Here is a 23,394-nt window from a genome sequence, read left to right on the forward strand (position 1 = left end):
ATCATTGGCACACAATACAACTGCTTTAAAGCTGTACTTGATTTTGGTTATCTGGAACCCTGAAGGCTGGAGTTGGAATTGGAAATGGAAAAAAATTCCCCTTTTGAATGTGTTGTTGTCTTGAAACCAAATTGAGAAATCTGTAAGATGAAATGTAAGATCTGCTCTGAGGTGTTGCTTCTCTGCTGTCCTGGTGCTGGATCCCAGCTGTGAGGTGGGAGAGGCAGCTCAGGACACCCAGCAGGAGCTGGAGAGAATCACAGCATCGTGGGATTGTTATGGTTGAAAAGACCTTTGAGATCATCGAGTTCAACCATGAACCAGCCCCCTGTTCATCACTAAATCATGTCCTCAGGTGCCACATCCACACGTTTTTAACACTTCCAGGGAATGGTGACCCCACCACTCCTCTGGGCAGCCTGTTCTAATGCTTCATTTCCATTTCCATGAAAAACTTTCTCCTGATTCCTAATCTGACCCTTCCCTGGCGCACCTTGAGGCCATTCCTTTTGTCCTGATGTTATAACTGATGATACAGTGGTGGCTGGGAACATCATAAGAAATCCATTTATAATTCTTCTAAATCCTCACAATAAAGCATGAGCCATTTAATCCCATCATTGGGAAACAAATTAATAAAATCTATGTTTTTCCCCTGCATGGAGGTTGGGACACAGGAGCCACAGAAGTGCTGGAGGAGCCCCTGCCAAGGGCCAGGATGGCAGAGCTGCAGTCAGTGAGTTTGTGTTGGATCAAAACAGCAGCACTCAGACTGTAAACTTAATTTGAGTTCCAGTGGTCCATAAATAGATTTCCAAAACATGTCTATTGTCCAACCAGGGATTTATTTATAAACTGAAAAAATAACAAGACTGAAAAAAACCAACCCAAACCCCTTCTTGGCCAGCAGTGTGGACTGGACTGTGCTCTGTGTGTGTGCCTGTGTACACCAAATGAGATAGACCCTCTGTGAAGTTCAGTTCCAAAAAGTGTTTAAAATTAGTGTTTCCCTGCAGTGGGTGGTGCTGGGAGAAGCTGGCTCTTGAACAGCCAGCACAATCCTGGCTGGAGCTGAGGCTGGAGTGCTGCCTGCTCACTGGACCAAGGTTCTGCAGCATCATCCCTGCCTCCTTAATGCTTATTATCTTTTAGCTGAGTTCTTTTTTTAAACTTTTTTCTAAATTATTAAAGATTTGGAAGAGAATCTAAAATGTTGCAGCATTTTCTAGAAAGTTTATTCCCACTTTGGGGTTACAATCTTATTTTTGATGGATTGATTTGTTGGCAAACATCACCTGTTTGTACTCTTGGCAGCTTTGATGTGGTTTCTCTTGTGTTACTGACATCACTGATGGGAGTTAGATTAAGAACAGTAAATTGAATTTCTGATGTGTACTCAAGTGAGGGGTGATACTTGTTCACAATTCTACACTCATTTTTATAATGTTATTTTGTGCCCATGCTCTGGTGAAAGCCTAATGTTTCTGATTGGCTTGTAACTGCAAGAGATGGGAATGTTGATACCCAGTGGATTTTGTAGCACAAGGTCACAGTGTGTGGTGAGACTTTGCTCAACCACCAATCACTTGCCAGAAAGCTGTTTCTGTCCTGGAACCAGACCCTGAAATCCAAACCAAAGAGAAAATAGATTTATTTCATTAAATGTTCCTTTCAGTATTGGGAACATCAGCAAGAAGTAAAATATCTCCGCTCACCTTAGGAATTGTTTTTCTCCCAAGTGTGTGTTGAGGCAGGGTGTGTTTCTGTTTCTGGGGTTGGGTGAAGCCCAATGGGCTGTTCTGAGGGCGGTGGGGACTCCAGAGGATGCAGCCCTGGTTTCACCTGCTCCCACCCTTTCTCCTTCCATCCCTCTGCCTCCATCCCACAGGGATTTTCCCCTTTTTGCCCCCAGCCTCTTCCCTCACAGCTGTCTGTCCATCCCTACTTTCATTTCTGTGTTCCTGTGCTCCCCATAAGTGCTCCTGCCCCAGCAGTGCTGGTCCCGAGCCGCGGGGCCCTGCTGGGCTCCCCAGCTCCTGCTCTGACTCCAGGCACGTTCCCGGCTCTCCTGCTGCTCTCGGCTCTCACAGTGTGTCAGGAGCACTCGGGATAAACAAGGATTTTCGTGTTTGCCAACTGCAGTGAGCCGCCCTTCGCGGCCAGGGCGGTCTCAGCCATGCCGGTTGTTTATGCTGAGGCCGAGGTGCGGGCTCTGGGAGGCGCTGGCCGCTCTCCACGCGGGGGAGGCTCTGGGGGAGCGAGCGCTGCTGCTGACAGGCGCATCCTGAGGGGGCTCCTCGCTCCTTCCCAAACATGGGCAGCAGGAACCGTCTCCAGCTCTGTCCCGAGGAGAACGTGTGCCCTTTCAAGTAAGACAAAACACCCTGAAGCAGCAGCAGACGTCTCTTGCTCTATTTTCAGCCCTTCCCTCCCAGTGATTAATGGAAGTTTTCTAAATAAAATCCCATAAAATAACAGGATCTGGCAGCTCGCTGTCCCTGCTGCCCAGCAGTTGGTGCCCTGTTTCTCTGGAGCATTTACTGCTCTTGTGGAAGTGCTCACCACCGTGGCCGGAGGATTTGTCTGAGGAGCTGGGAGCAAACAGTGCTGCTTCATCTCCCAACTTCTTTTGTCTGGCCAGAAAACAAGGGTTCCAGACTAATATTCCTCATGCATCAACACCATCCTTGCTTTTCTCTAGATTTCTCTAGAGAATTACCTCCCTTGACTACAGATGGCCCGAGAGCAACAGAGACCAAACTTCATGCTTGCCTTTCAATGGTGCCTTTTATAGCAGAAATAAATTCATTTCCAGTTTTGCCAGCTCTTCAAAAACAAGCAGAGAGGGTTGTGATCACCCTTTGGAGCTACAGTCAACAGTTTGGGATGTGGTTGTACCTCCTGGAGCTGAAAAAAACAGCCCAGAGACTGTGAGATGCTGGGAGGGTGTGAGGATGTGTGTGTGGCTAAAACAATCTCATAGGCAAAAGGATTATTTAAAAAATGAAGTGATTTCTCAGGGGATCAAAATGCTGACTCCTGTCCAACTCAGAGCTCTTGTTTTACGTGACAGTGTACAGGTTAATGGTAGAGTGAGTAAAAGCTTGGTTTTCTCTAATTCCTTAATCATTCTGGAGCATCTCAAAATGTTTTCACTAAGCAATGGATTTTGGACAAGTTAAGGACCTAAGAGTAATAAAACCTATTTGGATCTGAAATTTAGAGATTGTAGGAAATGGTTAATTAAACATGTAACTGGTTCAGGGAAAGAAAATTACATTTCCTACTGGGTCATACTGACTAAAGAGTTTACAATTCCAAAGACCTTCCCTTATTTTACCCTACAAAACAGTCCGTGAAGGGAGTGCTCCCTTTTTTCCCCTCTGTAGAGCACAACAGAAAAAGCTTCCCCTCCTGCTGCTGATAGAGGCAGGCAAGGAAACCTCTTACCCAGAGCTTTGAGTCTGCTGAGAATGTTTTTATACAGCCTCTACACAAATTATTTCCTCGGGGCGATATTAACTCCTCCAGTTTGATTTATTTTTAGCCATGATGAAAATTAGCAATATCCTCGTGTTTCAGGGTGCTCACACAGCGAGTCCAGCAGAGTCCAGCGGCTCCTGTGCTGACGTGGTGGGAGGAATCACCCACCCTGGCTTCTCAGCAGGAGCTTCCTGCTGGAGCCGGGAGCGCATTCCCTGTGTCGGGAGAGCAGGATGGGTCCCTCTGAGCTGGGTGCGCCCCTCCCGAGCTCTGACGGACCCTGCCATGGATTGAGCAGCTCCAGGCCTCAGGGAGTGCCTGAAGATTCTCTTTGGGATGTGCTGGGCTCTGTTCCCCAGCCCACATCCTTCAGGGCAGCGCTCTCCATCGCGCTCCCTGCTGCTCCTGCTGCTCCTGCTGCTCCCGGCTGCCCGAGGGTGCGGGCCCGGTGCCCGAGGGTGCGGGGCTGTGTGAGCCGGGGCCCGGCCCGGTGCCCGAGGGTGCGGGGCTGTGTGAGCCGGGGCCCGGCCCGGTGCCCGTGGATGTGGGGCTCTGCAGGCTGGGGCCCGGCCCGGTGCCCGTGGGTGCGGGGCTGTGTGAGCCGGGGCCCGGCCCGGTGCCCGTGGCTGCGGGGCTCTGCAGGCTGGGGCCCGGCCCGGTGCCCGTGGATGCGGGGTTGTGTGAGCCGGGGCCCGGCCCGGTGCCCGTGGATGCGGGGTTGTGCGAGCCGGGGCCCGGCCCGGTGCCCGAGGGTGCGGGGCTGTGTGAGCCGGGGCCCGGCCCGGTGCCCGTGGCTGCGGGGTTGTGTGAGCCGGGGCCCGGGCTCCATATTTGGCTCCGGGCTGGCTGTCCCTGACCCCGGCAGCTCCGGGTTTGCCTGTGGCCGTATATGGAGCGGCTGCTCCGGGAGCTGCGGCTGACCTGAGTTAGCACCAGCAACATCTGTGTGAAACGCTGCTCCTGCGGCACCCGGCTCATTGGGGTAAAGCCAGCCCTTGGATCGGCTTTGCAGCGAAGGGGGTAATTTGAAGAAAACAAATTTCCCATTAAATTCCATTTTTTTATTGTTTGCTAGGATGTGCATGGTTATAATCTCCTTTGTGGTGCTGAAGTTATGCAGAGGGAGAGCAGAGCATAAGCAGAACATCTCTGTGTCAATAAGTCAGTAATTCATAATGACAATAATAAAAAACTCCTTCCCTGTGCAGAGCCAGCACCGTGCTTGCCACACAGATCCTGCTTTTCCCTTGGATGCTGTGTGAGTGCACAAGATGGATGGCATCAGGTTGGGACCTCACCCAGCTTCCTTGACAGAAGTTGGGATGGGGATGTGGGGTCACAGCTCTCCAGAGACTGTGCCTGCCCTGCAGACACCCAGGACACAGCGGGAGAGCGGTGTCTGTGCAAAGAAGTTTGAGCCACTTCTCTTTTGTCACCGAGGTGGACAAAAGTCTGGACTCTGGGAAGGAATGGGGAGGTTCAGCCTGTGCTTCCAAGAGCACAAGGAAGCAGTTTGTACCTCAAATGTGCCTCCAACAAACTCCACTGCACCTGAAAAAACAACGTTCCCCTGAGTAGTTAAATGTAAAATCTGGCCAGCACAAGGGCCCTGCTCACACCTCTGCTTTTGGGTGGGCGCCTTTAAGGTACACAACACTCACATTTGTGTAGGGACAGCATCTTTAAGCTTCAGCCTGTTCCAGCTCTGACTCTTCAGAAGATACTTTTTGGTTCTAAGAATTTTCTTACCACTCCCATTTTCAACCTGATTTTCACCCCCTGATTTCTGCATCGAACCCCAGAGCAGCATCAAAAATTATTTCACTGATTTTGTTTACCTTATCTCCCTTCCTTCTTCTTTTGTGACAGATTAAAAAGCAGCAGCAAGATGTGTTAGGCTTCTTGGAAGCCAACAAAATTGAATTTGAGGAGAAGGACATCGCAGCTAACGAGGAGAACCGGAAATGGATGCGGGAGAACGTCCCCGAGGACAGTCGGCCAGCGAGCGGGAACCCCCTGCCCCCCCGGCTCTTCAACGACAGCCGCTACCTGGGGGTGAGGCTGCTGCAGCCTCCTGTGCCTGTCCCCTCAGCTCCAGCCTCCTGTGCTCATCCCTCAGCTCCAGCCTCCTGTGCCTGTCCCCTCAGCTGCAGCCTCCTGTGCCCATCCCCTCAGCTCCAGCCTCCTGTGCCCATCCCCTCAGCTCCAGCCTCCTGTGCCTGTCCCCTGAGCTGTACCTCCTGTGCCTGTCCCCTCAGCTGCAGCCTCCTGTGCCCATCCCATCAGCTGCAGCCTCCTCTCATCCCCTCAGCTCCAGCCTCCTGTGTCTGTCCCCTCAGCTCCAGCCTCCTGTGCCTGTCCCCTCAGCTCCAGCCTCCTGTGCCTGTCCCCTCAGCTCCAGCCTCCTGTGCCCATCCCTCAGCTCCAGCCTCCTGTGCCTGTCCCTCAGCTCCAGCCTCCTGTGCCTGTCCCCTCAGCTGCAGCCTCCTGTGCCTGTCCCCTGAGCTCCAGCCTCCTGTGCCTGTCCCCTCAGCTCCAGCCTCCTGTGTCTGTCCCCTGAGCTCCAGCCTCCTCTCATCCCCTCACCTCCAGCCTCCTGTGCCATCCCATCAGCTCCAGCTCCTCTCATCCTCAGCTCCAGCCTCCTCTCATCCCCTCACCTCCAGCCTCCTGTGCCTGTCCCCTCACCTCCAGCCTCCCTCCCCTCCAGACTCCTGTGCCCATCCCTCAGCTCCAGCCTCCTCTCATCCCTCAGCTCCAGCCTCCTCTGCTCATCCCCTCAGCTGCAGCCTCCTCTGCTCATCCCCTCAGCTCCAGCCTCCTGTGCTCATCCCACTCCTCTTCCTCACTGCCACCTCCTGTGCCTCACTGCAGTGAGCAGCCACGCAGGCCTTGCCCAGCTGCAGTTGCCCAAACTGGCAAGGCTGTAGGAGGTGTTGGACATTTCCTCCCATCTTGGCTTTTAGTAATAATTGATTCTTGAGTTTTCCAGTCACACCATAGGAAAGATTAAAATGTAGACCTCTTGATTTGGATCTTCCCTTGCAGTACATACTTAATTTTCTTGTCCTGTGGGTTTTTTCCCATCTTATGGCTCTGAAAGTTGCAAGGTTTTTTTACTCCTCATCTTCCCCATGATTGTGAACTAACACCTCAGAGAAATCTGGCCCTTTTACACCAAGCTTACATTCTGCAGCAGGTTCAGAGATCTGTTCTGCCCATGTGGGGTTTGCCATATCTGAATCCCAGATCTCATTAATTGATGTCTGCCATGAACATAAATCAGTTTTCTGATCCTTCTTGGGATGAGCTCTGTGTGCTGCTGTGGTTCACTAACTCCAGTGCCTTGGACAGATTGAAACTCGTGTTGCAAACAAAAATCCTATGTAATTATTTTAATGCTTGATCAAAAGTAAGCTGCCCTGCAGTACTTGTACTCAGCAGGCCATGCTTGAATGATTATTAGATTAACTGTTAGTTTTATTTTTAAAACTGAGTATCTTCTGAACAGAGCTCACAGTGTGCATTCCTCTGGTCCTTTTGAAGTCTGTTTCTGACCTGCACAGTCTGTAAGTCAGGACCTGCCAGCTCTTTTGGACCTTTGTGAGACAAATCTGTGCCTACTGAAAGAAATTATTCTCAATGTGCCAAGAATTTTTCTTGCTTGTAATAGAAGCAGAACTTGAAATAATATCCACAATGAACTGTTGTGCCACTTGACTCTCAAAATTTTACTGACTGGTTGTGATAAGGAAAAAGGATGGTTTGGAGTGACAGACATGAGGATCAGTAGTTATCTGAGAAGGGGTTGGTTGCAAGGTTGCTATGATTTTATTTCATCCCCAAAATTTTGATTGATGTCATGTTGAACTCTTTAAATTTGGTCAGTTTCTCTTGCTGGATTCAAGTTGCTACAGTTCAGCTTTCAGGAAAGTAAAAGTTAATTCTGTGCCCAGAATTTGAACCTCTTTCTGTCTTTATCTGATGCCTCTCAAGCATGAAGTTCCCTGTTTGTTCCATCTGATGCAGCACAAGTGGCAGAGCAAAGAGCAAATTGGCCTTCCTGGCCCGTGCACAGCAGAGAGGCTGAGCTGGAGATGCTGTGTGGGCTGGCATGAGCCCTGCTGCTCAGGCCCAGCATTCCTGTGCTGGGAGATGCTGGGGAGCAGGCTCATGGCCTGTGCACCAGCCAGATAAACAATCCCTTTGTTATCAAGCAGCCCCAGTCCTGTCAACAGAAGGGCTTCAGGGAGGATTTACTGTAATCACACACATTTTTATCAAACCAGCCTGCAAGTGCTGCATGTGCAAATGGAGCAATAATTTGATATCCCTGAAGTCCAGGCAGCTGGAATCTTCTGGTCCCTGTACTTTGTTCTGTTCTAGCTGCAGCAGCCTCTCCTTAGAGCTGCCCCTTCAGCTGCTGCTCCTTAGGCCTTTGTCTCCCAGAGCACCATGCCCTAAACAGCTCTCCCTGACTCCAGCCTGGGCCAGAGCTGCTGCCTGCCCTGGGCTTCCCAGCCAGGACTCTGCATCCAAACATTGCCCAGGGAAGCTGGGGGAGCTGGTGAAGTTACAGTCAGTTAAAAATGGAGAGCAGGAAAGTCATTGGGACTGATCCCTGCTGAGTTCAGAAGTCAGAGTGAGGGAATTGTGTGGTAACTTGGACAACAGTGAGCTTGCACAAAACTTGTGGGAGTTTGGCAACTGATATTTCTTTTTATTTATTACCTTCGTTTTCCTGGGAAGTGGCTGTGTGTGTTCAGGGCATTTGTAGTGCTCTGTGAGCAAACAGTGCCACCCCATTGCCTTCACTTGCACAGACTAATCCTTAGTGGGAAATGTGATGGGAAAGGTGCACTCTCAGTGTAAAAGGTGCACTCTTTGTCAAAGTTCCAGTTGAACTTCTGACAGATTGAGAGCTGGAGTCACAGTTGCACAATTGCCATCCCTATCAGGAGTCAGCAATGACATCTAGGAATGGCAGGGTTTCTGATGCCAAGGTCCAGGCTCAGCTGCTCCTGTTAGGGGAATGTCCACACCAGGCCACTGACAGCACCTGCCTTGTGTGGAGTCTGTCCCTTTGGGAGAGGCTGGAGCACCTCACAGCAGCATCTTGTTGGGACACAGAAAGAATTCCCAGCTTGTCCTTTCCAGCCTGACCAGTTTGTGTGCTGTTAGTGCTAATGCCACGCACCTGAGCTGATGCTGGATTCTGCATTCGGGCACAGGAAGCAGTTTGCTCAGTGTGGGTTGGGTGACACCCTGAACTGAGTTGAGATTATTTCTGACAATTCACTCCTCTGTCTTTTATTCCCCCTCCCTCCTGCCATGCTGAAGGACTACGATGCTTTCTTCGAGGCGCGGGAGAACAACGCCGTGTACGCGTTCCTGGGCTTGACTGCCCCTCCTGGCTCAAAGGTGGGTGAGCACCTCCTCACACGGAGCCTGTGGCTTTCTCCTCCTCCTCCTCTGCTCACAATAGGATCTGTGTGCTGTCATTGCCCCCTTCAATCTCCCTGGGAGATACTCAATCTCCAGAGGCTTTTCAGTTTCAAAAGAGTAGTTAATATTTGCACTGAAGAATGCATAAGAAACCTAGATGAAAAAAATTACCCCAAAATCAAAGAATGTTTTCAATTCAGTAAAAAAAAAATTAATTAATGTGAAATTTTGATGAGATTTTTCTACTAGAAAATCCCTTGAAACCAGAGTCACTGTTTCTGAAATAACATGGTCTTGCTTCAGAGTAATTTTTTCCTCTGGCTTGTTATCCAAAGCTTATTTTCCTTTGCCAATTATGAACTGGGTTACTGCTTTGTGGATGCAATGGGCTGGAATTCTCCTTTTGATTTTGATAGGATAAGACAAGCCTGCTTTATACGTTTCACTTGACAGCAGCAGGATCCTCCAGGTCACTTCCAGCTCTCCTGTTCCAGTGGATAAACACGCCGCTCCCTTTCAGCTTTACTCGTGTACGAGCCGAAGGTCGTGCTGGGCACATCACTAAGAGACCTAATTTTAAAGGTGGATGGTGACCCATGAGCAGGGAGCACTGCAGGTTGTGGGGCTGACTGAAGCAGTTTTGGGAGCCAGATTTCCAGCAGTAGCTCCACTGGGGATGGTGTGATGAGGAAAAACTGCCTTGTGCAGAGCTGCCCAGAGCAGCTGGGGTCTGCACCCCAGCGTTACCCGCTGCTGGCATCAGACCAGCTGCACACAGCGCCACAGTCCTGTGAAGTTCCTTGGAACATCTGCACTTACTGCTCAGCAGAGTGTGCAGGATGGAGCCAAGGAACCAGGGAGCAATCCTGAGACTGTGGGATGCAGGGAAGCTCGTGCCTTTCCCCTGGGAAGTGCAGTGGTACCAGAGAGCAGCTGCTGCCATAACAAATCAGGTCACCTGTCTCAGTAACGTTGGGAACGTCGCTGCTTCCAGACCTGCTGGCTGGCAGGAGCTCTGCCTCTGTCCTAAGGGATGCTCCAATTCTGTCCTCACCTAAGGAAAAGGTGAATTTTAAACAGGAGAGATAGAACACAGCTGTACCCTGCTGAATTTCCATGTTGTGTTGAGTTGATGACAGTAAATAACCTTTGCAGCAGTGACCTTGTCCCCCGTGTGTCCTGCTCTGGGGCTGACTTTGGGAATCCCTCCCACAATTAGGATGTCCAGTCAAGTTGGTTGCAGGCTGCTGAGGAGGGTACAAATCTCTGAAAATGATGTTTCCAGCATAGCTGTGTGCAGCCTAGATATAATGCTATAGGGAATGACGTGGCAACTGCAGAAAATGGCAGGAGACTGGGAGCAGCCTTGGCAGGAAACCTCCATTGGATGCCATCAGGAGAGATTTGGGAAGTCATTTGACTCTGAACACAAAGGTTTGATATCAATGCTAAACAGGACTGGCTCAGAAATGAGCATGGTAAATTCAGGTAACTATTTTCTGAGCCCTGGTGGTTTGGTTTGTCCTTTGGATCTACAAACTCTGGAAAAGGCTGGCCTTCAGTTTTTCTTAAACATCTCTACTTCAAGCAATATGAGTGGATTTTAAAGGGAGAGGGTTTTGTGAGTTAAAAGCTATGTTTAATTATTTATTTATTATGGATTTCAGGACTGAGAGGATGCTCAGTGAGAGGCCTTGAGGGAGAACTAAGGAAAAGTATGAAAGAGGGACAGTGTCAGGCCTGGAAAACTGAGCCTCTCCCAGATAACCTGGAGGCCTACGCCCAAGGAAATGGAATTTGACATCCAAGAAAAATAGGTTAGCAGGTTACCTGTACCAACCTTCCTGAGCATGAGGGAAATACCAGGAATGCTCTCCAGCTTTCCAGTGCCTGTTCTGAAGAAATGTACTTTGTATTGAAAAAAAACCCCAACCAGTGAGGTGCCACCATTGCAGTGCCCTGGGCTGGTTAAGGGAGTTGTTACAAAGCCAAGGGAACGTTCTCCTCTTTCTCACCATTCAAAGAACCACTTGTCTTTTAGAGAATATCAAACACACTGCTTTTTTCCAGCTCTGTATCTCATTTTGATCTTCCTTTCATTGCTCACCTGCCTTTTGTACCACGGGTGGCCGGGATGTCCTCACACGAGGCCTGTGGGTGCACGGTGACATCCGAGCCCTGGTGACATCCTGGCCCTGCTCTCTGAGCTGTGACAGGCCAGCACAGCAGAGCACAGGCCAGCACAGCAGAGCACAGCAGCTCCAGCCAGGCTCTTCCCACGCCCTGGGTTCAAAGGCAGGATGAGGGCAGTGAGCCAGGACAGCCAGAGTGAGCCACACATCCAAGATACAGAGATACACGTGGGACTTCCTGCCCTGCAGGCTGGGGTCACCCACTGTGTCTCCTCCTAAAAAAATCATACAGACTTCTTGGAAATTCCCCTCTTAGTCCTTCTTCCTCATGTGTTTTGTTTATTTAGCAATGCTGGGTCATGGAACAATGATATTGAATCTGTTATCTTGAGTATTTGTGTGCAGTCATAAAAGCAAATGGCTCCAGCACATCTTGGCAGATGTTGAACTTTGTCCTTTCAAATAAACCAAGCTGTCCCTACTGAGGTGCTGCACTGAGGGCACTGGGAATTCATTTCTGATTCATCTCTTTCTAGGTCATGGTGCTGCTGGCAGGTAATTAAATTAATCTGCAGTCAAAAGTACACTTGGAGAAACCAAAGGGAAATTCCTTTTGCATTTCTTCTGTTGTCATTCTGTTCCCATTTTTGATCACCTTACAAAGGCTGAAAGAAGATTGAAAAATGCAGGTTATTGTTTTATAGTGTTCCTTTGGAAACATACTGAGAAACCACTAACATGTAATTGTTCTTTGCTGTTTCAGGAAGCTGAAGCACTGGCCAAGCAGCAAGCGTGAATTTCAACTGCCTTAAATGTCTGTAAAGGGAATTTCCACAGCTTTTTATAAAATAGTCCAACTGTCTCTGCTTCAAGAAATGTAGATGTGATTTCTAACATTTGATTGGTGCTTGCAGCATTCACTGTCCATAACACAAACTGAACACAGGATGGAAATGGGAATTTCAGGGTAGGAGCAGGAGTGGGTTCTGATGGAAGCTGAAGCAATCAGACATGAATGAGTTACATTTAGTTTAAACTGTCCTGGCAATTCATCCATTTTGTGTAAACTTAAAGAAACTATTTTAGTACTAAAAATGCAGATGGGTTTTACCTAGAGATCCAAGTATTTAAACTATGGAAAACAGCATCTAAAACCTCGTCAGATACTAATTTAGTGCCTGAGTTGCCTCAAAAATGTTACTGAGTTACACAGTAAATTTTCAGTGTCTTTCCTGGTTTCAGATGAATTTGTAGGTGGTACTGTGTAGTTTAACCATTGTAGTCACTTTGGAAAGTCGTGTTTGTCTTCTGTAGAATGGATATTTAAGGTTTGTATTGTTACACAGTTGTACAGGTGATAAACCCCCAACAAACCCCATGTACTCTCATTGAAGGGATCTGTGTGGGCTCTTTGGACAGAAAGGGCAATGGACACGGTCCCTCACAGCTGCCTAAGCACGAGCAATGACACATCTGGGGCAAGATTCAATGTTGCAAACAAGCCAAAACAGCCAGAAATGGCCTTTCCTTACCTGTGTAAGGGTGAAAGCCTTTAATGTATTTCTCTACAAAAATACCAGTTCACACTGCTTAGAGCATTAAACATCTCACTGCATGTTCAAGTAGCCATTAGGTTCATATAGTATTTTTTCAAATGAGGAAATAAATGTTTGAATAGCAAAAGTTATTGTAATTAAGCAAGACTTCTTTTTTTTAAGGTATAAAAACTTAATTTCCATTCTTATTGCCATATCACAAAACTATAATAGGAATTTCAAATCTCTCAGTGTCTTGTGTGGATGAATTTACCACGTGCAATATTAACCTGTGTGTTCTCCCAGTGCTCATGAGGGAGCCTGTAATTCCTGGCCATATTTTAATTCCTGATTTATCATTTTGGGAGCCTGGGAAGCAGTTGGAAGCTTGTGCTTACAAAAGCAGCACAGAATCACAAGGCAGAGGGATGGATGGATGGATGGATGGATGGATGCTGCCTTACCTTAAAGATTAACACACACAAAACTGTGCTTTTTATTAACACCTTTTGTCAGGAGTTACTGCAGTTCTGTGAAATTTGAGATCTTTTGGGGATGGAAGTTTGGTTATGTTTTAAATCCAGCATCAGATTTTTGTTGTTCACTATGATTTCATCTTTCTGAACGAGGTTGTTTTTCTTTCTTAATATTGGCCAAAATCTTTCTCTGTGTCTAAATTCCTGCTCAAGTTTTTGGGAACTGTGGAATACTGAGTGAAGTGTGGTGAGGAAAGTGGGATTTGACACACAAGTCTCTGTACCCACAGCAGTTTGCTGTGCTTCCTGTGCACGTTTGGTGAATTCCAGCCATTATTTTGGAGAAGCTGTAATTAAAAGTAGCTGCCAAATTCTGTCAGTTCAGCGACCCAAAACATTCTGAAACGAGGTCAATCCCTGTCTCAACGGTCAAGAAAATTGCCAAGTTTAAGAAAGCAAAGTCACTGCCCTCGTCTGTCCCCCCCTTGCCATATGGGAGCATTCAAACTGTATCAGCATTCCTAAGGCAGCTCTGGCGAGCCAGGCTGAATTATTCCTTTGTCCGGGGAACAAGGCACCAACACAAACTGAAAATACCCAAAATCTCTTTGTTGTGTGTGTAAAACTTGAGTTTTTGGATGCAGATCTCTTGCATGACTTTAGGAGTGCCAGGAATCTGTTACCTCTGTGCTGGTTTTCTGTTTCCATGGGTGCAAAAACTGAATTTGTTATTTTCTTTCTTATTTTTTCCTCTGTAGAAAGCAGGCCTTGAGGATTTAACCTGTATGTTAACCATTCCTGTATCATTCCAATAAAGTTGGTTTAGAACACTTTCTCACTCCATGACTTGTTTGCATGTTTTGTTCACAGTTTGAAGTTTGAAGCTGAAAGAAGTGAATTTTTCAGATGGAAATACTGCCTTTTAAAAGCTCAGGATTTATACAAGGTGAACATCAGGGATCTGCTGCTGCAGATGAAGTCTGCTGGCTTGGATCTCTCACCTGTTGCAGCTAATGGGATTTAATTACTAAATGGGATTGAATTTAGGATGCACCTGTCCAAACTGTGTCAAGTTTGGGTTATTCCTCATTCTCCTGCTTTCCCACTCCTTCCCCAGGGCAGGGCCAGTCGGAAGTGGCTGGGACACAGCAGCTGCTCCCACACTCAGGGCTCACCCAGCCCTCCCCTGCTCATTCACAAACTGTAATTCATTAGCTTTGTGCTGCTCCCAGCAGGGAGCTGTGCTGTTTTCTATTTGTGTTGCCATAGGGCAGTGCAGGATAAATTTTAAACTAAAACTTCACTTACACCTTTCCTGTTTGCCAGGTAGATCAGCAGGTACCTCCTTCTTCCTTCACTGAAGTTCTGCACCACCTGCAAGATCTGCAGAGTTACAGAAACGACATTCGCTGCCTCTGACCTGCCCTGGGGTTTGCCCAAACTCCAGACTTCAGTTTGCATTGTCTGGTGAAAACTAGTAACCTGATTTTTTCCAGAGTGGTTGGTAATTTGTGCAGGATCAGCTTCTGTGTGAGCAGCTGAAGCACAGCCAAGCACCATCAGGCACAGGGGAAAAGGGCCAGCAATGCCATTTCTAAGTTGTAATGAATCCCATTTACCCCCCGCGTATCCACTCCACTCATGCAACTCAGAAAAATCGCTGCTTTGCTTTTTTTTTAATTAAAAAAATCCTAAAAACCCAGTTGTTATTCATTAATGTAAAGTTCAATGAAAATAGTTTCCCAAAATCTTTAAAAACCAAGCTACACATGTGCATGCAATGTGTGACAACTTTCCCTACACCAGACTGCTCAGATCCTGATCCCATGGCACAAATAAATCATTCCCAATCGTTACCATTTACTGAGTTTCCTGCAGAAATATTCTGTGATTTATCCATATTCTGGGATCTTGGTAGAATGTTTTAGATTGAAGGGTTCGTTATGACAGTTTTGAAGTTTATTATTAAAAATTTTCGACTGTATTGGTAAACTTGCAGAAATTAAAAAGAATTTTTAAAGTTTAGGTGATGAAGTAGAAATTGCTGGATTAATACAGGTAAGCACAATAGTGAGTACTGAGTATGCAAAATATATATATTTAGTGGAAAACACACATATTTAGTACAAAATATAAGTGTTGTATTCATGAAGTATCAGACTTGGCCCAGTATATCTCATAACATGAACAGACAGTAATTCATTATGTATATTATTATATATATATTTATAAATATTTATACACATACAGAATATAGTAAGTAATATATAATTCTTATGCTGTGATTCCTTCTCTTAAAGGTAAGTTTATTGTAAATATCATCAGGAACTTGTCCATTTCTTCATTTTAATTTGCTCACTATTTCAAAATCCTTAATAAAAGGAAACCAGCACATCATTAATCCAATGTCAGCATCACTGTAATTCCCACATGGCCTCAGTTCTTTCCGAAACCCTTTCCCAGCAGGCAGAGAAGGTTATTTTGGTTACACGGAGCGAAGTGGATCTCACACACATTTCCCAGCCAGGAGCTGCCCGAGTCCCGCCCGCCCCGCTCTGAGGGGCCGCAATGGCGCCCGGGCCCGCAGCGCCACCGCGCGCGCCGTTGCTGCGGCAACCAGCGGCCACTCAGCGGCCGAGGCGGACCCGTCCAGCCTTCCTATTGGGTATTACAGCTGTCAGTCAGCACTAAACCCCGCCCCTCTTCTACTTAAGCCGCCGTGGGCGTGTGTGTGCGAGGTTTCTCTGAGTGGGGTGGGGCGGTGTTAGAGTGAAATTCCTTTGGAATGGGAAATAAAGGGCCGCAGCCGCTGTGCTTAGGAGAAAACCCACAACACAGAACACGATTTCTGACATAAAACCTTTCTAACCAGTCAATATCTGTGTCATGTTTATGCGCATGCAAAGTGCACAGCCTGTGCTGAAAGAAGGGACTTCTGGGTTTACATGCAGCCATAGTTCATATAGTATCATACAGTGAGGTATTTGTTTTCTCCATATATGAATGATATAAGAGTAATTTTTTATTCTTTTTCAATGTATAGTCAGCTCTAAATTCTAACATCCTTGCCTTGCTGTTTATCCTAACTGCAATCTGTGCTCAGCTTCTGAACTGACTTTGGTTCTACCTCATTCTGACTTTATTTTTGTAAATAAAAGGGAATTTCTTTTTGGTGAGATCTAATTGAGAGAATACATTGATTTCCTTGGATTTTGATGCATTTACCACCTGAATCCCAGACTGGTTTGGGTTGGAAGGGATGGTAAAGCTCATCTCATTCCACCCCCACCATGGGCAGGGACACATTCCATAGATCAGGTTGCTGGCTATGAAATGGAAGTTGATTTGCTTTTAATCACCCCACACAAATTACCTGACTTGATTTCTTCCTCTCTGTTACTTTTGTGTCTTGTTGAAACAGCTGCACAAAAATTCCAGCTGCAGCTGGCACTAATTGCAAGCTTGGTGAGCTTTAAAACTGGTTGGAATTTGATCCACCCTGGTTCCTGCCCCCAAGGGCTGCGGGCAGTGACTCTGCTGGAGTCCCAGCCACACCTTCTGTGCAGAAATTGCTCATGTAACATGATTAAAAATCAGCTAATTTTGAACAGCTTTTAAATATTAAATGAGTTTTATAGCAATTTGGTGGGAGTAAAAATAGCTTTCATTTTGCCTCCATAAAAACTTGAAATTTTTAATGAAATACAGGAGAAAATGAAGGAAGAGAGATAACTTTACAGACTTCATTGAACCTGTGTGGCCGGAATTACTCCAAACCTAATTTCCAAGGCACAACATGATTTCCTACTGACGGGGGGCAGGGTTAGATTGGATATTAGGAAGAAATTCATCCCTGTGAGGATGGGCAGGCCCTGGCACAGATTGCCCAGGGAAGCTGTGGCTGCTCCATGCCTGGATGTGTCCAAGGCCAGGTTGGACTGGGCTTGAAGCAACCTGGGATGGTGGAAGGTGGCCCTGCCCATGGCATTGATGATAATTTGTGTCCTGCTCCTGTCATTAAACAGTGTATTTTTAGAATCTTTTGTCTTGTACTTAGACGAGATTCAGCTTCTGCTTGGTTGGGTTTTTTTTAAATTCTGAGAAAAAGGAAATTTAGAAAAGTCACCAGCAGAAAACTCTTCAGAGCGTCTGTGGGCTGGATCCTGTGCAGAGGGGAGGGCCCAGTGCCTGAGCTTGGCTTCAGCTTGAAGAGGACACCTAAAACCACCATGGGAAGAGCCAGAGGGAATTTTTTAACCCCTAAAGAGCAGGTTTGGTCAAGGAGCATCACGACTGTGCAGAGCTGTCCCTTGGCTGCTGCCTTCAGGTTGGCACGTTGTCCTGTTTGCCAGTCACAGACACAGGGTATTTCATCAAAATCCGGGGGAAAGGAAGTTGCCAACTTCCTCCCCATGAGTGGCACATCACCAGACTCTAAATTTGGCTGCCTGTTTCCAAAGGGGAAGTGGTGCAAGTCCACGAGTCAGCTGAGCAGCACCGAGCTCCTGCCAGTGGAAGTGTTGGTGGAATTCGGTTCCGATTTCAGCCCCGACTCTCTGCTCCTTCCTCGTGCCCCGTTCTGGCTGTCGGCAGCTCCTCAGCATCACACCGTGGTCAGGAACATCTCAATTCATTTTCAAACATCCTCTTTTAGCTGTAGCCCTCTCTTTGTGTTCAAAAACCGCGCCCTCTCCCAGCGGGATCACTTCTGTTTTATGAGTTCAAAATGCTGGGGAGTTGCATCATGAGCACGTCAGGCTTCTTGTGCACAGGCAGCAGTGAGGAAAGGCTGGGGAACCGTCTGCCCCCTCCCAGCAGCTCTGCAGGACGGCTCTGGGCTCGGGGAAATCCATCTTGGACCTGGCTGGGCTTGGTGAGTTGGGCTTTTTGTGCCTTTTTCTTTCCCTTATGCTTCGTTCCAGAACACAGGAACCACTTATTTCATTTGGAGGAGACTGGTTTTTCCAAGATTACCAAGTTTTAGCTCTTCATGAGCACTTTCAAAGCAATAAACCAAAATTATCAGCAGGTAAGGAGCTGGGTACCCTGAGGTCCTACAGACTAGGGTAAGGACCTGGTTACCCATGTCCTACAAGGCACAGAGCATTCCAAATTCCATGGATCTTTAGCAAGATTTAGACTGCCAATTCTTCTTTCTTTGGAAATTGGTTTATCAAGTTCCCATAAGTGCTTAAGAAAATGCTGCCCTGCTTTATGCATACGTAAATGACTCAGTTGATCACCAGGTCTGCTGCCTTTCCTGCCTGCTTTGGCCTGAAATTCCAGTGTTCCTTTCAGCTTCTGTGTCACAAAAATAAAGAATCCCACAAAAATAAAAAAAACAAACAGTTGTGCTGTGCCAGTGTGTAAATTTTGGGGGAAAGGTGAAAATTTCCATCTCTCAAATAACTGAAGTTTTAGAATAGCTCCTGGAAGGAGCACTGGGATTGAAAAGTGACCCAGTGTAGTGAGGAGTTTCAAATATACCAGGGTGTAGGGGCATGGTGAAAAGTGTTGAGCCACAAGCACACTTTGGGTCTGTGGATACTTCAATTATGCAGAGATTTAAAGGATATTTGAAGAACGGAATGATTTTCTTATGTTCATGTTTCCCATTCCTGTATAAGAGCAGTGGTTCAGGTCAGACTCTTTATATGAAGATTCCCATTGATTTTAACAGTAGGTGAATTGGAAAAGGATGATAAGGAACCATTAACTATAGTAAATTATTTTTAGATACTTATCTTTTCACTATTATCACTATTGAGGAAGGCAATTAACTATTTATATCTTTTAAGTTCATCATTAAGAGGAACTCCAAACACATTTGATCTGCATTTTGAATACAGTTTTGTTCTATTTGCAGAACTCTCCAGTTTTTTTGAAGCTCCTTGGCACCTCACAGAAGTGCTCAAGTCAGAAATGCCTCTAAATATGAATATAATCTTTACTTCCTTTTATGTCACCTCTTTAGCTCTTGGAAATGGTTGTCTTGTAATGGAAAACATTGATGAATTACTGATGGTATTGATACAGACAAGTAAAATGATTCTGCTGATTTTTACAGCTTATGAAGTACAATCTGTCTGAAGTAGCCACGATGAGGAAGAGACCTGGCAGCAGAAGGGATGTTACAGATGAAGCAGCTGATTAAAGCCCGTCCTGTACCTTCAGAATGATTTTTGTGGACATGGTAAAGAGGAAAAGCATGCAGCTTAATGTTTGCTAAAAATAAATGCTTGAGAGGGAAAGAAAAGTCACTGTCTTTGTGAGAAGTGCACTGTTCACTAGTAATAATAAGAATAATAATAAGAATAAGAATATAATTATTATGTAATAGTTGTTGAATAATAGTTGTTGCTGTTGTGTTGTGCCTGTCTCTCCATCCCAGGGCTCCATGGAACTCTGGTGATCCCTGCTGCTCACACTTCTTGTCACCATGCTGGCAGAAGGCATCCTAACGAGGCTCATCTACAGAGAAAGCTGTCATCAAGATAAGCCTCGCAAATCCCCTGCATCCCAAAAGGCCAAAGAGGGAATCTGGAGACAGAAACTTGTAGACATCCCAAGAATTAAAGGCTTTGCTGATGGATGTGAGAAGCGGGAGGAGCTCTCTGCCAGAAGCAGCCAAGGGGAAGCCGGGAGCAGCCCCCGATGGGGATCCATAGGGAAGGAGCCTGCAAAGGATCAGGGAATGCTGCTTAAAGGCACTGCATCCCCAGCTGTACACATCCCCAGGAGAGGAGGGAGCCTGGACCAGGTGGATTTGTACAGATCCTGGCCTTGCAACAGCATTTACCAGAACTACCCTGACCTGCAGATCGGGGGGGACCGCGTGGGGGGCCCCACGTGTGACTCGGGCTGTGTCCTGGACCGCGGGTGTGATGAGCTCCCCGATGGGCCTGTGCTGCTCTCCATAGACATTCCCCTGGGTCAGTCCCCTCTGTGCGAGCATCCCAAAAAGCCCACTGGGATGTCCCTGCCTGCAGATGAAGCTGGAGAAAGGAGCCTCCTGCTCAGCGAGGAGCCCCTGTCCAACTCCACGCTCAACAAGTACATGGAGGCCAAAGTGGCAGAGCTCTACAAACAGTTTTTTGAAGAAAGCCTGGCCAGGTGTGGTTCCATAACAAACCTGCTGACCTGCAGCTGGATAAGGAACAGCCTGGACCAGATAAGTGTTCAGATCTCCCAGGAGCAGAACATAGAAACCTCCAGAGCCAGGGGAGCCCTCCTGCACTCGTTGGCTTTGTTCAGCTCCCGCAACGCTCCCAACAGGAACAGCTCCGAGTTCAGCACCCCAAACCTCCAAATCTCCAACACAGGGGCTGCAAAATGGAGCTGCAGGATGGAATTCACATCCTGACTGAGCTGCTCAGCTCAGGAGAGGGATGGGATTCAGGTATGAGTGATTCACTGCAAGGATTAGGTTGGGAAATGGAAACATTTGCACACTACACTTGTTCTAGTTAATATTTTAGGTTTTAAACCCCTTTGGTAGCAGGACAAGTAAAGGTCATTGTTTTCTGTTTTTTAATGGAGAATTTGAAATTAATTTCTCTCCAAAATGCTGGTTAATCATAATAATTGTTTTTATGATATATATAGAATCATAGAACTGTTGAAGTTGGAAATGACCGCTAAGATCAAGTCCAACCATCAACCCAGCACCACTAAATCATGTCCTCAAGTGCCACATCCACACATAAAAGCATTCATTTTCTGCAAAATCAGCAAGCAAAGATGACTGCAGCATTCCTGAAAAAATAGTGCAAGATTCCTGCATCTTCATTTGGAAATTTAAATGCAGATTTTCATATGGAAATACTGCTGTTTAGCACTGAAACACATTTTCTCCCTTTGCTCTGGCTTCTCAGCAAATATTTCAGCTGGAAATTATTCATTATGTCACCACTGTAAAATGATAGATGAATTGGACTATTACCTGCTCTGCAGAATTTTTTTTTTTCCTAATAAAGTTTCTTGTTGGTTTTTTTGCTTGTGGTTGGGGTTTTTTTGTTTGCTTGTTTTAATCTTTATTTCTTGGGCATTTCTTAAAATCATCTGTGAACTCAAAGAAAATATCAGCAGGATTGAGAAAAAACTGCTCCTGAGGGAAAAGTGATCTGAGTGGGCAGTTAAAGGACTTCTCTCTCTTTATTAAAATGACAGGGGAAGATAATTCCTGATAAGGAAACAAATTAATAAAATCAGACTCATACACATCCAAGACATGACTGGTCATTGCCTGATCCAAAATTCCCACTGACCTTGGTGCAAGGAGTGTGAGCAGAACTGAATCTCATCCTTGCTTTCTAGGAGCATGGCAGGAAAAGGATGATTTGCTTCCCTATGCATTGCCCCAATTCCATGTGTGTCTCATTAATCTCCTCCTCAGCGTTCAAAATCAGGCCAGGAGTCCTTTGGAAGGGGCCAAATGACTTCATTAAATTTCAGAGGGGCGCAGGGTGGGCAGAGCTCTCCAGATTTCCTTGGTGGAGGCGCAGAGAACAATTTCCCTGAGGCTGAGATGGGAAATGTTCCAGAGGGCAGCAGCAGCCAAAGGCTTTGCAATTACCACGGCAAGAAGTGCTCGGTGCCATTTGTGCTGCCGTGCCCCAGCCCTTGCTTCCCCCTGGGATCTGTTTATAGTGCAAGCCCAAGTCTGGAAAGGAGTTAATTGCGCGAGGTTCTTCCTCAGGAAATGAGGAAGTCGGAGGTTAAACCTGAGCTCCAGGCTGGGGTGGTTTTCTGCCCTTGCCAGCGCTGAGGAATGCGTTGGAGGAGCCCTCTCTGCTCTGCTGCTCTCCCCAGCCCAGGGATCCAAACCCATGGATCAGCAGCAGCCGCTGCTCTGGGACAATCCCCGATGGATCTGCTGCTCCATCCCCGGGACAGGAATGGAGTGGCACAGGAGAAAACACATAAATAATGACAGTTCACCAAAACCTGAGGTCACTGGGAAGTTGTGTTCATCCCATCCCTTCTTAGGACTGGTTTCAGAGCTTGTTTTTAAATTAATTTTATTAAATACGTGGGTAATTTTAGCTGGAATGAAAATAAAACCACATGACAGCAATGTTTTGAGAAAAACAGGTAATTTAGACCACCTCAATGACCTCTGTTTTTACAGCGCAAATTGAGGTGCAGGTAAATGCACATGGTTAATGTAAAACACATTGTATTTTGTTACTCATTTTTATGTTGTTTTGCCCATGGAAAAATATTGTCCATGTGCTTTCCCCCCAGCATTTGTTAAACTGGTTTAACCCACAATTTAAGTAATTTCTCAAAATTAATTTCTCTCTGTAGGAAGAAAGGTGTTGCTGCAGAATACATTTTAGGAGCAAAATCTGTTAATTTCTAAAAAGATGAGACAAGTACAGTTATTACTAACTTAAACACTACTTTAATTCAATATTATTTAATATTATTTTAATTGACATGTTGCAATCCATGACCTGCTTTGGATTTATTTATATTTGGAAGACGCTAAGTCCCATTATGACTTTGAGTAAAACTCCATCAGCTGCACTGGAGCTGTGCCCATTTTCACTAGGAGGAAAAATGCCTCAGTGAACTCCAATTCCATGGGGAAAATCCCTGGAAAGGTGCTTTTCCAGCCTGCTGAAGGGCAGCAGCTGGAATCCATTACCAAGGAAAGCAGTGCCATATTTTACAGGGCAGACATCCACGGCCAGATTCTGCCTGGAGTTGATTTTTATCCCCATGCCAGAAAATCTGATGTTGGAGGAGAAATACTGGCAGGGAATTTTTACCTTCCTATCCAGCTCTCATTCTGTGTTCCCACAGAAGATTATTCACCAGGTCCTGGGAGCCAGCCCCTGTAGAAAGCTGGACTCTTTATTTACATTTCCCCAATTAATCCTGCAGACAGGATGTTCCCCAGCCTGCCTCAACTGCGGGAATTAAACCCCTCTAGAAAGTGACTTCGTCAACCTGGAGGATAATTAGGATTTTTATACATTACCAATTTTTCTGAGAGTTATTAAATAGTCAAATGGTGATATCTAGTGGTGGTTTCCTTTAGTACCTTCCAGGTCAGGATTTCCAGGGCTTTACGACCATTTTGCAATGAAATCTCAAAGTGTGTCTTTCTCTGGAGGGAGGATTATTTCCCATAAAAAGGATGCCCAGGTGTGCAGAACAACAACTCCCATCAATTAATGTTCTATTCCAGGAAAAATCAAGAAGGATTTAAAACCTGCAAGGCCAAACCCTTCACTTTGGGACTAAAAATGCTGACTGTCAGAAAAATCTCAAACACCAAATATTTGTATTTTTCATTCATCTCTCTTTTATTCA

At 46.4% G+C, this 23,394-nt stretch overlaps 2 protein-coding genes across 2 annotated transcripts in view; both read left to right on the forward strand.

Moving 5' to 3' along the window:
* SH3BGRL (SH3 domain binding glutamate rich protein like) overlaps positions 1-13,909 on the forward strand; it is a 31,351-nt gene extending 17,442 nt beyond the window's left edge. Inside the window, exons 2-4 of the mRNA XM_064712695.1 lie at positions 5,353-5,538; positions 8,824-8,904; positions 11,824-13,909. Of these exons, the coding sequence (XP_064568765.1) occupies positions 5,353-5,538; positions 8,824-8,904; positions 11,824-11,856 (300 nt within the window). The 3' untranslated portion in view covers positions 11,857-13,909. The remainder of the gene's footprint in view (positions 1-5,352; positions 5,539-8,823; positions 8,905-11,823) is intronic.
* A 3,914-nt stretch (positions 13,910-17,823) lies between these two features.
* Positions 17,824-20,930, forward strand: LOC135447763 (TLR adapter interacting with SLC15A4 on the lysosome-like). Its single transcript, XM_064712847.1, has 3 exons — positions 17,824-17,944; positions 19,139-19,264; positions 19,463-20,930. Exon 3 carries the CDS (start codon positions 19,511-19,513, stop codon positions 20,432-20,434), a length of 924 nt encoding a protein of 307 aa, XP_064568917.1. The 5' UTR covers positions 17,824-17,944; positions 19,139-19,264; positions 19,463-19,510; the 3' UTR covers positions 20,435-20,930.
* Positions 20,931-23,394: the final 2,464 nt, after the last annotated feature.

Source organism: Zonotrichia leucophrys, chromosome 4A (genome assembly GCF_028769735.1).
Source record: "Zonotrichia leucophrys gambelii isolate GWCS_2022_RI chromosome 4A, RI_Zleu_2.0, whole genome shotgun sequence".
NCBI classification, from domain to species: domain Eukaryota; kingdom Metazoa; phylum Chordata; class Aves; order Passeriformes; family Passerellidae; genus Zonotrichia; species Zonotrichia leucophrys.